The sequence below is a fragment of the Egretta garzetta genome, unplaced genomic scaffold (genome assembly GCF_000687185.1).
Source record: "Egretta garzetta isolate BGI_Z169 unplaced genomic scaffold, ASM68718v1 scaffold628, whole genome shotgun sequence".
NCBI classification, from domain to species: domain Eukaryota; kingdom Metazoa; phylum Chordata; class Aves; order Pelecaniformes; family Ardeidae; genus Egretta; species Egretta garzetta.
In genome coordinates, this window is record NW_009260535.1 from 127,794 (window position 1) to 142,006 (window position 14,213).

General features: G+C 45.5%; 1 protein-coding gene across 1 annotated transcript in view; it reads right to left on the reverse strand.

Moving 5' to 3' along the window:
* PKHD1 (PKHD1 ciliary IPT domain containing fibrocystin/polyductin) overlaps window positions 1-14,213 on the reverse strand; it is a gene marked incomplete at its 3' end in the record, with an annotated part of 174,009 nt that overhangs the window by 120,021 nt on the left and 39,775 nt on the right. Inside the window, exons 28-32 of the mRNA XM_009644601.1 lie at window positions 13,300-13,435; window positions 10,050-10,245; window positions 8,438-8,505; window positions 4,269-5,882; window positions 3,949-4,092 (exon numbers count right to left, since the gene is read on the reverse strand). Of these exons, the coding sequence (XP_009642896.1) occupies window positions 3,949-4,092; window positions 4,269-5,882; window positions 8,438-8,505; window positions 10,050-10,245; window positions 13,300-13,435 (2,158 nt within the window). The remainder of the gene's footprint in view (window positions 1-3,948; window positions 4,093-4,268; window positions 5,883-8,437; window positions 8,506-10,049; window positions 10,246-13,299; window positions 13,436-14,213) is intronic.

Genomic DNA, 14,213 nt, shown 5'->3' on the forward strand with positions numbered 1-14,213 from the left:
ACTCCTGCAATTTCACTTCTGGATTTGAAGGACAGAAGGGACCATTTGGATCCTTTGGTTTGATCTCCACAATAAACCTCAGAGGCCCTCACTTCTACTCAGGTTTAAAGTGCCACAACATGACCTCTTCATATCTTCTGTGTTTACTCGTACAAATCACTCCATTCCCCTGGCTATAGTCACCCTTGGTCCTAGCTCAGTGCATCTCCTTGGTACATCTGCACTGCTGCAGCCAAAACTCACTCCTCTCTCTCCTTTTGCCCCATACAAAGAGCTCCACCAAGCCATGTCTCTCTCCCTTTTAAGCCAGCCTCATCTCATTTCTAGCCTTTAATCGAAATCCTCTTCCCTAAACATCCACTTTTACCAATGTAATCTGGCCCAGGACTTGCTAACAAAGATCCCAAGAGCCATTACCTCAAAGCCCTAAAGCCAGGCCTGTTATTCCAAGCATGCTGATGCAACCAGGCAAATCAGACTCAGCTTTTTCCCTGATGGATCTTATCAGTTCACCTCCTTTTAAAGGTGCCTTCTTTACCCTCACCCCAATGTCAAACATACAACGTCGGGTACGGGCTTACTGCAGAATTTATATATGGCACCTATCTTAATATCACCTAATAGGAATATTCAGTTATTTTCTCACCTGCCTCAGGCTTCCTGCCAGTCTTCCCATCTTTCACAGGAGCACAATTCAATCCCACAGACATTAACCATGTGTTCTGCAAATTTAACCTGAGCTGAACAGAATCCACAGCTGTATTTGCACTCATCAACAGCTCGGCGACACAACTAACAAAGCAAGAACAAGAGAAGGGGAGAGCTCTCGGGATCCAGACAGTTATCTCTTCGCCAGACCCTTAGAGACTTGTGAGTTGGTTTGGGGTTTTTTGTTTTGTTTTTCCTTGAAGAGGGTTTGGATTTGTTAATTTTATTCAATTTTATTTAACTTTGCTAATTTTCTTAAGCTTTAAGGGTGAAACTCAAATTTTAGCTCTGCTCTGATTTGATTTTTCTGCAGCTTGCAGAAGACAACAGATTTCATAAAAAAGTCTAGGCTTGCGTTCCTGCTCCTTGTGCTCTGGACTGAGCATGTTCCAGTACTTAGTGTGCCCAGCTCCTGTTAGTGATCAATCCAAAACCTTGCTGCAACCCCACTCAACACCCATTCCTAAGGAAGACCCCATGGGGCAGGCTTATGGATGGGTCCTGCTGAGGCCGGTGGCTCCTCATGTCTTAGAAAACTGCCTGTTAAATGGGAACACATTTCCTACCTGCAGAGCTTTGCCCTATGGATTTGATCACATGAGTAAGCTAGATGGGACCGGTTGGGGATTCCCACGTGAACATCTCTAATCTTAAGCAGGCCAGACACAACATGACCCAGGGCTGAAACCCCCGGTGGCAAGCTGCCACCCGACATCCCGCAGCACCGGAGGGGAGGTGTTTCTGCTTCGCAGCATGCTGTAACAGAAGAAATGCAGCTTGAACTCTTCACTTCTCATCACCTTGTCCACAAGCAATGCCAGGAAATGTCAGACAAGCGTCCGACCTGGCCGCGCCAGCCTCTGCGCTGAAAGGGCCTTGGGGCACCACAGACCTATCCCTCCCATTTCCTTCACGGCTCATGGTCCCGCATCCCCGAAGGCGCTTCTCGCCACCTCTCCCACGTGGACGAGGCTGTGAAAGAAAAGTCTGAGCACTGGATGTGCAAGTGCCAAGTGGCAAACTTCCCTGGGCACACAGCAGCACGTAAACCACGAGGTGACACAGGGCTAACAGCACTTAATAAATCTACTCATGCCCTAAATGCTGGGGGGGTGCAGTCCCTTAAATATTAGGGGAAAGCCATCTGGAAAGCATCTTGCTCTATATACAGATTCACCAATGCCACACGTAGATGTGCACAGGCGGGATATGGCTGTCTCGGGGAGCACAAATAACCTGGCAAACACAGATTTAAACAGCCTGCAAAGGATTTTTTTTTTTTTTTAATAAAAAAAAAATCACCCCGCATTTTCTTTCAAATACTTAGGTGACAGAGAAACATTTTTGCAGCTCAACTGGTGAGATTTGCGAGGCGGCACACCGCAAAAACCACAACAGGGGAGAGGGGGGTTGTCTTGCAACTGGCCTCAAAGCAATGGTGCCTGTGTCCCCTTGGGTAGGGAGGCAGCGCATCCTTTGCATCTTCTCTCCAAAAAGGCAACCAGCAAGCGGGCAGCAATCAGCATTCACTTGCTGACATCTAGTGTCAATAATAAGCATCGTGGTCCTGTCTGTGAGATGGTTTTCCCCAGGCTCCCTCTGCCGCCTACCACTCAGTGAATTGGGAACACAGTTATTAATGTTTTCACAGTTTGGATCAGTTTGATTACATTTTATTCTGCTATTCTTTCTGCAATAACCAGACACCCCTGATTAATTTTTTTTTTTTATCAGCACTGCAGCATCATGTCTTTTTTCTTGTTTCAAAAATAATAATAAGCAGTTTTGTGGACTGTGCCTGAATCCCATTTAAAACAAAGAAATCTGAGCCCTTGCAACCTCCCGGTGTCTCCTTTTGAGCACTTGGGGTTGTGTTTTAAAGCCCTTTCTCCCACACCCTCTATTTTTCTTAGTATTCTTCATGGATGAGGAAAGGAACCATTAAAAATGACAAAAGGAAATTTAAAATTTTGGAATAACTGAGACTGGAGGGGACCCATCCAGCCTCTCCCCTCAACCCTTGCTCAAAGGAATGTTACATTTCACATTGGACTGGTTTCTCAGCAACTAATCTCGTCAACTTCTGACTATTTGGGAGGATGGAGATTCCACACACCTTTAAGCAAAACCCTGGCAATTTACCCTGCTGGACAATCTCCCTGCCACCTTTCTCCCAGGTCCACAAAGGAGAAGAGGCCATGGATCTTTGGATGGCCACAGAATGGCAAATATTTCTGTAGATCTCCTAGCATCAGAGCTGTGAAGGCGCTGAAGTGTTATGCTCCAAGCATTGCAATGCTGCAGCACCGAGGTATAGAATCATAGAATGTTTTGGATTGGAAGGGACCCCTAGAGGTCATCTAGTCCAACCCCCCTGCAGTAAGCAGGGACTCCACTAACTAGATCAGGAGGTCCTCTGTGATTAGTGTGAGATTCAGGGTGAGATTTAAAGGTCTTTAATCCCAATTTTTGTAGATCTTAGGAGCCTAATTCTGTGCTGCCAGTAGGGAAGGGAGGAAATATGTCTTGTCCCTGCAAATGCCAACTTGTAAGAGTTTCCTCCAAAACTGGGGCAGGGTTATTTCTCTCTGAGTGCTGGAGATCATGGCACCACTCCCTGCTGTGCTGCCTCTCTCCAGTTAAGGAGGATGCTCTGGCTGTGAGATGATCTCATCTTCCTCTCAAGGAATTCAAATCCTCATCTGCAGCTTCCCAAAGGTATGAACTGGCCAATGTCATTCATTCACCTTCACACTCATTCTCCCTTCTCCTCCCACTGAAGCTGTCCCACCATGCAGCCAAAACACAAAGTGTATGGGTCCACAGAAAAAAAAGGAAGCTCAATTTACTAGACCAGTCGTGATGGCCAGGAGGTGCTTGGATTCCCAACCCTACGGCCTTCATGGACATTTTGTGTGACACAGTTTTCCCAAGGAATACTTGCCACAGGGAACTCTTGTTGCTGTGCACATCTCATACACACCCGCAAAGCATGTGTGACAGCTCTGGCTACAGGCATGCAGTGGATCAAGTCCAAAGCCCACGGCCATTGATGCAAAAATTCCCCCTACCACTTTCAACCGAGCTTGAAAAACAGAGGTCAGTGCTGTCTTAGCCTTTCTCCAGGGCTGCTGTTGCTCTCTATTCCCCTGGGATGAGATACACTGGGATCCCCCCACTTTCAGGCCAGGTTTTAGGGGCCGTTTTTAACACGATGCCAGGTTTTGTGTCTTAGCTGACCATGTAAGCGTGGGGCAAGGCAGCTCAGGTCAGTCATCGTCGCGTTGTCCAACATTTCACAGGGGGTGCCACAGACCGTGACCAAAGTCTTCCCTGGGGAAAACCCAGTTCCATGCAGGTAAACTGCTCCTCCGTGCAAGCCACCTTGGAAAAGGACAGAAAATGGGATTTAAGACAGAGCCTGACAGCCAGCTGTCAACAAGGGTATTTTTTTTTTTTAGTTCATAATTTTTGCTTTCATGCAAAAAACCACACCCCAGTCACTGCAGTCCCTCACACTGCACCCCATAGAGGAGCTACAATAAGTCTTCACGGCTTACCCCAGTTACGATGCACAGCCGTCACCATCAGCGGAGAGGTGAATGTCAGGTTGGAGGAAGCCCAACCCCTGGGGACACCCAGGCCCAGCACGTGATACCGGCCAGCAGGGAGCAGAGGAGCTGAGCACTGCAAAGTAGAGCGAGTGATGGTGACACCACTACAAGCAAAGTCTCCAACAAACACATAGATGGTGTCCATCTCTGTGACCTGTGATATGGTCATCGTTAAAAGGAGACCAGTTGCAACAAGCGAAAGGAAAGCTGGGGTAAACTCCTTGTCGTAACTTATTCTTCCAAGGTAACGGAATATGCCATCTACTTTTAGACTCAAAGCCCTTGTCCCGTTACCCGGAGGCACCATGCACTGGATAGCTACACAGGTGACACTGAGAAGAAAGCAAGGGTGATAATCAATGAGAACCGAAGTCATTCTCTTTCCTTTCAGGGCCAAGCCTGTTAAGGTAAGCAGGCCTCCACCATTGGTACTGAAGTTTTGTGGGTAAAACTGGTGCACCCGAGGCGGGATGATGAGGACGCTGGATGCCTTTCTGAAGCAAGCTTGCCCACTTTTCCTGTATGATACGGAAATATCGTACTCCCCTGGGGCAATACAGTCTGTCTGGCACTTGATGCTGGTCTCATTCCAAAAAGCTACCTTGCAGACAGCCTGGTTATTCACATGTACCACAGGGCTGTCACCTGGCCATGCCAACCTCTGTCCTTTGATCATCACATAGGTTAATGTCCCGTTGGTCTCCCAAGTCACCAAATCTATAAGGGGCGTCCACTGCTCATGAAGGTGGAGTGTACAGTCCCCAAGGCAGACACTGCTGATCCCATTGACAGTCACTGTGACATTAAGAGCCCAAGACGTCTCAGCCAACCACTGGTAACGTAAAGGATGGGCCCCTGGAAGGACAATACAACTAATGACGTTGTTATCAGAGTTCTGGATCTCACAGGAATAATTGCTCTCCAGGCTGACCTGTACCAAATTCCTCCTGGATTTTAAAGCCATACCAGATATAGTGAGTAACATTCCACCACAGATTGATCCTTGTGACGGGAATATGGAGGTTATCCGTGGAGTTATTGTAAGGGCCTTTAGCCTTGCTGTCACATGAGCATATCCTAGCTGCCTCTGGATAACTTGGATGGGGAAAGTCCCAGGTTCCAGGCTGTTCATTGGCAAAGAACACTGATAAAACTTTGCAGACGTGTTGCCGTGTGGAAACTCAAGTTCACATTCACTGTGTCCAAGCTTAGCCACAGATCCAGTGATGTTTATTCCCTGAACACCCAAGAGCAGGCTGCTAGCTGTGATTTCCATTTCAACGGCAGTAATCAGAGGAGTCAAAGCTCTTTGGTAATCAAAGGTGGCGGTCCTTTTTGCAGAAAGGATATGTTGAAGTGAGCTACTGGTGATGACTACGTTTACTCTGACAGAGATGTTTTGTGAATCTTCATTAGACGAATTAGCAGCTGGCGGGGTCAGGCACCAAACTGTCTCTTCTGCCAAATGAGTAACCATACAGGTTTGCCTGTTCATCGAAACAGAGACTAGGGCAGGATTTTGACTAAAGCCCACCCCAGAGATTGTGAGCAGTGTTCCACCTAGGAGTAAAACAAAACAAGGGGGGAGGACATTATGCGCAGAAAAGGAATCAATGACCGTCAGTGAACAATCATAAAGTTGATAAACACAGCAGACAGTCTCAGCCAGGTCAAATGGAAGAATTTAAGTCCTTTTTTGGAAAACGACACCTGTCATATAACAGGATAATCCTATGTGGACAAGAGGCTAAGGTATCAGATAGCCAGGGACCATCATGGCAGCAAGTGACAGTAGAAAGCCACCATAGAACTGGAAGAAGCTGTTGTGAGAGGACCCCCAAGGGTAAACAAAGACTGAACTCTTCAGGGAATGGGACTGTCTGTGCAGGCAGGTGGGGAGATGGTAGAGATGGTTTGGTCCTGCTGCATACAGGGAAGCAGGATGCAGTATGAATACTTTCTAACTAAAAGCCAGAATCACAGACCTTCCTTCAATCCTCAGTTCTGCCTGGCCACTCAGGCGGAGTGCCAGATTTGCCATGCACTGATGGTCACTTGCCCTTGAGGAGCTCACTGACCAGAAAAGCTGATAACATCAGTGAATGCTTCCAGCTTCAAGCCCTCCCCTACTTATATGCTCCCAGTCTACACCATTTAAGATGAGTAGAATAGGAAGAGGAAGAGAAGGGCAGCTCCCCCTCCACTGTCAAAGGCAACTCCGACCAGGGATTCCCATGCATAAGCTGGAGGAAGGCAGGCTGTGTGCTTTCCCCTGCGGTTGCCTGGATGTTTTTATTCCCTAGACACCTACTTAAGACCACAGAAGATGACACCAAATGGGTAAACAAACTCTTGGTGTGAACTGGTAGGGTCATTCATATGGAAAAGCAATTCAGAAGAGTTAGACACCAAGTTATGACCTCCAGCTGAGGCTGTCCTTGTGTCTAGTGTCGGGAGCTGGAAGGCTGTTGTAGAGAAGATTCATCACACACTGCCCCACTCATATAATCTTCCTAAATCATCCTGTATTTGGGTCACTCTGGGAGACAGGCTGTCCTTGGTCTCATCCAGCACAGTTGTCCTACAACATAGCAGTGGAGTCTTCCTCTCCACATTTACAGGAAAATGATACTTGGGAGGTCTGCTGCCACTCTTACCACTGAGAGTAGGTGCTAATTATCTGGAATGAGCATGAAGCCAGATATCTTGATTTACATAACATTGCAGAGCAGCAGTGTCGGCATTGCCTCCTAGGGTGCTGAAGAGTAGCACTGAAGAACTGGAACTGTCTGGATTTTAGGATGTGATAAAGACAAAAATGCAAACCCTCCAGCATTCCAAGCCTAATCCCGTGTTTCCAAGACCAGAGCTGTCTCCCTTAAAGCCATCTGAAACCTCTTTCCATCTTCCTTTAGTTTGCAGTACTGGCACACCCAGTGCCCTGCCTTGCTTTACCCTCTTTATCTATTAAGCTCATACCCTTCCTTTTCCCATGATCTGGCTGAAAACCAGGTTGTTTTATCATGGGGTTCCTTTTGAGTGAGCTCAAATCCTTAATCCCAATGGCTAAACAAGTGTTAGAAACAACAAAAGACTAGAGATAAGGCCAGGGAAGAACTGGTGTTTTTAGCAGAGATGAGATTTTAAGTCAGTTTAAGCCATTCATAAAATTACAGCTGAAGAGTTAATCAGTTCTTATTTCAACTTCAGTTTATCCTTAAATAGGAAAAGAAGGGTGCAATAATTTTATTTTTTTTAGTGTAGTTTAATCTTCAAAACTGATAGCCTTTGCTCTCCAAGCTCTATCCACTCTCTCATCTTTTAAAGCTTGAGCACTTCACAAACTATTGAACTCATCATGTACCAGAAAGCCTCTGAGTTTTTGTATCTTTAAATGTGTTGTGAGCCTGGGAGAGCAAATTCACTACAGGGATTCAACTCTCCCCCACTCCCAGCCAAATGACAAAATAAATCAAACACGCCAATCTGCTTTTTAAGATGTAAAGCAAAACTTTTCTTTTTAATTCAGTGATGTTTTGCTCTGAAACACACTTAAGTTATTTCCAATGTTTAAAAGCTCGGAATGCGATTAATAAATATTTCACTTTTGATTAAAGTTAACATTGAAAAAAGGGGGGGAGGGGTGTTGTCTTTTCAACTTAACAAAAATGAACACCACCTTTGGGATCACTTGAAATTATTGTTTGCTTCAAACCACAATTGCACCCCGCTTTCCACCTATCTTTCACATAGAAAGCCTTAAACGGCGGAGGCTGATGACTGAAAGAAACAGCACGGATGAGTCAGGTGTGGGCATGCTTTGTTTTCCCAACGGCAACATGCAAGGATACATGAGCAAACACTTGGGGAAATCAAATTCAAAGCACGGGGAGCCCTGAGCCAGCCAACCAGACTGAGGGATGCTCACCGCAGTCCCACATTTCCAGGCTGCTGCTGTCTGCCGGTTGGTGTCTGCATAATAAAGGGTCACAGATTTAAAACACCCTCATTTAAACCCATGTGAAATGGGATGCCCTTTCCATTCCTGCAGGAAAACTGTGCCCTTGATCTCTTTAACCTCCGTAAGTGGCTACAGATGTACCGACGCTATTTACCCAGAAAGGAGCCACAACACGGCTCTATGCTGAAGATCTCTGAGAGGTACTGGATTAACGGCTCAACCCTGCAAAACACAAGCAACATCGAAAGGGGGTTTGGGGATTTGATTTTTTACATATATTTTTCTTTCCTGCTACAGTGCTATTCTTTCTTACAACTCTTTCTATGTTCAAAGGCCAAACGCCCACCTGGCACATCCCCTTTGTTCAATGCCACAGTTGACAAGACCACCCCACCCCACAAATTTTTCCATATGATTTGAGCTACATCTATTACAAACACTGTCTTATCACGTGGCAGCCTGTGGACTAAATTTAGTCCATAAGGTTCAACTGAATTGCCCGCCAAAAGAAGCAAGAAGGTGGGAGTCGAGGGCTTTGCCAAACAGATCCCACTGTAGCTATGCCCACAGACAGGAGATGCAAGTGCATTGAAGAGACGTCCAAGCTGCCTTCCCTCCTGACATCGTCCCACCAGACCGCAGAGGTAACTGCAGCAAGAGGAAACCTAGACATAACATCCCAAAGCCCACTCAGATAAAGGCCTCACTCTGCTTCTGTCCCACTTACATAGAATCATAGAATCATCTAGGTTGGAAAAGACCTTTAAGATCATCACATCCAACCATTAACCTAGCACTGCCATCCCACCACTACATCTTTTTTTCCTCCTCATCACCCTATTTTCAAAACCACGCCCTGCCCTAAAAAGGCACACTGGAGAAGTAGACCTTCCCAAGCCTGCAATCCAGCCCACTGGAGCTCAGAGTTGTCTCCTGGGATGACCCATCTCCCTCCCCTCTCTGTCCCTGGAGACAAAGTGATGGTGCTGCTCACAGACTCCAGTATCAGATGGGATGAATCCCTGTGTGTCATCCCACCAACCATGGGCTTTCTCCTTCTAAAGTTCATTAATGCATCAAGCAGCTTAGGGTGGTTTGTGAGCAATACAAGCAGCTCCCTTCTCCCCATTATCATTTTTTCAGGATCATTCCTAGGAGCTGCCATGGATGAGAGCTGCGTGACTGAGGAGCAAATCTGTGCTGCTTGTGACTGCACTGTTGCAGCCCACCTTTAGGTCAGTTTTCCCCCACATTTTAATTCATTTATACTCCATTTACCTAGGCATGAACTTGAAGTGTCACCTTAAAAGATGGAAATAGCATCATTTAAAAATTCTCCAAACAAAGCAGGGTTTTTGGTTTTTTTTTCCAAACTAGCTTTTGTTTTTCTCATGAAAGGTGTTTCTTTTCTTAGGCTGTTTTCCTACAGCAGGGTTTATCTGCATTTGACCTGAATCTGTGAATACCTTTGATTGCCTGAATATGCATTTTTCATCAAATCAGCTGTTTTTTCTAAAATGTTTCTCTCCTGCCTCCTACTGATCCAAGGGGAGTTAATCAACTAGCATTAGCAGGTTGCTGACGTGGGTTCCACAGATCAATAAATGCCTTGATAATTATTCATAATTTTATACCACACTGCAGGTTTCACCGTTAGGTACAGAATTTGTGAAAACTCTTCCCTTTCTTTTCAGATTAACCCTAACATACCAAATGGGACAGAGAATGAAATTTATATCTAAAGGAAAGTACAGGCATTCACACACCCATCTGAAGCAACGGCAATGCCATTGATGATGACAGAAACATTGTACCATCCCGCCGCCAACGCTGGAAGCGTCACATTAACACCACGGTCCATCTGCGCCTGGATCTCTGCCCATGAGCTCCCGATTTGCACCTTGATATCTGACCCTCGGTAGCTGGCAAACTGGGATATTCCAATCTGAAGCTCCTGACCCCCTGCAAGAGAGGAGAAGGGATGAAATTATTCCAGTGTTTCTGGAAACAGCTATTTTAACATGTGTAACCATTGCCTGAGGAAGAGCACGGAGTCCCATCATGCCAGAACAGGTCCAGTCATGTCCATAAGCCCAAAACAAAAATGTGAAAGCCACAGTGGTTCTGTATCGTACTCAGTCCCTTGGCCTCCCTCATAAGGTCACCAGCCACCAGGGTTCTCCTGAGACATAGGATCATAGAATCACTTTGGTTGGAAAAGACCTTTAAGATCATCAGCATTGTGAACCTACCTATGACCATCTACACCCACTCTCAGCCTGCTGGTGCACACTCAGGATAGGATCCATACCCCCTTACCATAAACATCTGTGCTATAAATATCTGCAGCTGATAAAAGCCAAATCTGGTCTTTCTAAAGCTCACATACACTGGAGCTGAGGAGTTCTGGGATTTTTTCCTAAATCCCTAACACTGATCCAGACCACACTTCTCAGCGCTATGGAGCTATCTAACAGGAGCCTCCCACAGCTAAATGATGATTTCCTTGGTCACCTAAAGTCAGATGCCCGTGCATGCTCCAAAGCACCTTGTTTTCAAGAAACATGGTGCTCTCTCCCACTCAAGTTCTGTTGTGAACCAAATTATATTCAAATGATAGGAGATGCTTTCCTTTATTTGTGCATACAGCAGTAATAGAAAGGACAAGGGCAGTAGGGAAGGGGATTTCATTACCTAAATACCCCCTGAAATAGCTTAAAAAATTAGGGTGATATGCATCAGTCCAAATAAAGGCGTTTTCACTGGGAGCGCTATGTCTGTAGCTGGCAAAGAGGAAACAGAGCCTTCATGGCATGATTCATCTTATTGTAAGGAAGACATCCAAAAGAGCTGGGGTGAATCCCACCACAGAATTGCCTATTTTTCTCTGGTGACTTTGCAAGACATTTAAGCAACAAGCACAGAGGCGCATGTGTTTTAGGAGGTGAATCTCATCCTCCTGTCTCCTCTGAAGGGTGTGCGTTCAATTGCACAGAAGCAAGAACAAGCAGGACAAGAAGGGGTCTTCAAGTCCAACGCCCTGCTGTTGTAGACCACCGTAACATAAATGCTTTTCCTAAAGTCATCAAGCAAAAGATGTTGATATCTCTTGACCATGCCCTTGAGCCAGCCATCCCGAAACACTCGTCTACCCACAGAGCTGCTCCAGAACGGCTGGCGAAGATCAGCTGTCCCAGAGCAGCTTCATTTTTGCCCATTCCTCTTTTTTACTGAGCTCACTCCCTTTTAAAGGCCAAGCTGCACATGGCACTGTTATCCCAGCCACACGGGACAGTAGTCGAGAGCAGCTCATCTGCTTTACACTCTCACCTTGTCTTAATAAGAAAGAACTTTTATGGGTTAACCCATCCTTACTAGAGATTCCAATCCAAGTAGCAATTCTGTCTCCCAGGCAGAGGCCAGGGTCACTTGGCTTTAGCATCGCCTCCACGGCAGGTACAGTCCCCGTTAGCATTCAGCACCGCAGCCTCAGCTTTGGAGAAGTCTGTACAAAGCTCCCCTCGTCTACCAGCTCCTCTAAGCAGGTCTTGAAGCCGGTACTTTTCAATTCTGCAGGCGCAAAGAGTCAAATAAAGTTTGAAAGCTTGCAAAGTTGAATATATTAATAATGTGAACTCTTTGGACTCTTGGTCAATTGTCAGCTTAATCCTAGATGCCTGGAAGGCATAGGTGTAATTTATTTATTCTTTTTATTATATAGGAGGAAAATTATATTAAAAGCCGAAGCCGTGGAGGTTCTGAATAGAAGATTGAACTCAGCCACGCTACCGTTCACGAGATGCTATAACATTAAGGAATTCCTTGCACCTGGGCTGCCCGCGGCTAGAAAAAATCTCCCCTTGGTGCTATGGTATCTGAATAATATTCACATGATAAAGGACACTTTCTCTTATTTACGCATTCTGGAGTAATAGAAAAAGACAAGGGCATTTGGGGAAAGGAATAGAAATGCTGGGCATGCAGCAAGAATTGCATCTCGTCACTGGCAGTCACCTATCTCCTTGCATCCCTACCAAGCCCAGCCAAACTGCTGAGCTGGGGGGAGATTTGATAATGTGTGCACTGGAGAGGGTGCAAAAAGAGAGAAAGAAAAAACAAATCAGATGACTGCAGCCTTGGAGGAATGGGGGTGGGTAGGAAAGCAGGAATATTTCCATCTTTTTCCCCCATCTTCCTCCCTCTCTCTTTCAGCTACTAGGAATCTGGTGCCTGGTTGCCACACAGAAATGTGGTAAACCTTCTTCCCAGAAGACTTGTCTGTAAGTGGCCACCATTCACCATTGATGCCTTCTATTCCCAAATGCCCAGCCAAAACTTTGTGGGGAAAAAAAAAAAGAAAGGAAATGAGAAAAAAAAAAAAACCAAACCCAAATAGAAACTTTCAAAAGACAGGAATGATAAATGCTCCATGAGATCTGCTTGGGATTTTTCCGCAACCAAGTCCATGAAGTCCATGCTCATATTCTAAAGTAATGGATCACAAGGTCAAACTGGAAGAAAGAGGTTGCCTTGGAAATGGGAAGTAACAAGACAAGTGTTGCCTCTCTCCTTCTTTCAGTAACCTAAAATGCACATCATGCATTCTATGATCAACCCTTTGGGATCCTGGAGAAGGACACGCTCTGGAGCTCATTTCTCTTGTCGTGGCTGAACCTGTTACCGAGAATGAATGGGTGGGATAATTTCAGAGCAGAGTTAAGAGAAATGTGACACAAAAGGAGCACTGTACCACGCCTGACATCCTGTGGACATCATTCATACTGGCCTAGGCAAGGAACTGATCTCATACATGCTAGAGTAAAACCAACATAAAACAACCAGGACTGATCAGGACTAGCAGGAAACACAGGGGTTACAAGTTGAAAGAAAACAACAAAAAAACAGCGTCAGACCAACCACCGAACTCTATAGACATAAATTCCTTCTGCCCCACCACCATCAGCACTAACAACACTTCTACAGACGATGCCCAGTATGTGTCTGCAGCCTTTTCACCTGCTATGCCGCTTCTGTTTCTGCTCAGTGACACAAGAGCGGGGTTTAAGGAAGGATCGTACTGGAACAAGCTGGTTACTGTTGTTGACTGGTACCCAGAAATTAGTGTCACATGGACAGCAGCATCTTCCGTCCCCTAGAAACAAAAAAAGAAAAAAACTGTCAGGGATAAGAATGCATCAATAAAAGAAGTTATTCCCTATATTCCTGCATCTCCCATACTTAATAAATCAGGCACATGGGCACGGATGAAATTTGTATATACAGCAGACACTACTTACGTTTTTAGTTACATTGTCTTTCAAGAAACCTCTACGGAGAGTTATAAACCTTAAAACAATCCTGGACTGTACAGGTTTTCATATGCTATCTCCATACTAGTAAATTAAACAGTGGTAAGTCATAGGCATAGACAGTTAACCCTACGCTTAAACCATTAGCATCGTCCTGGGTATAATTTTGCCATGCAGCAAAGAGCACTGCTGCTAACAGTCCCTAGGCATATTTCTACATGACACACAGATGATGTCCAGAGGAGCTCTGGATGTAAAGCAGAAGATTTGGAGCTGAAGAGGGTTCAATAATATGAGCAAAAACAATTGGCCCAGGCATATTTAATCAAGTAGACACTGAGCTGAAAGTGGAGACACGCAATTGTACTGGAGTTCAAAGCCCCAGTTTTGCTTATGTGAGGCGTAGCTAATGATGGTGCAATCTGGATTTTTTGCAGTTTTACTGGTTTTCATAAATCACCTTCCAATCCATTGTTAATTAAGCTGCTCTAAACTGTAGGTGGAGTCCGTATTACATTGTCCCACAGCCAAGGCTTGGCTGATGGACTATTTTTTGCCCTTCCCCCAACGTAGCTCAGGCCAGGAAAACATGGAAAGGCCTGTGGGTTGCTGAATGTTCCC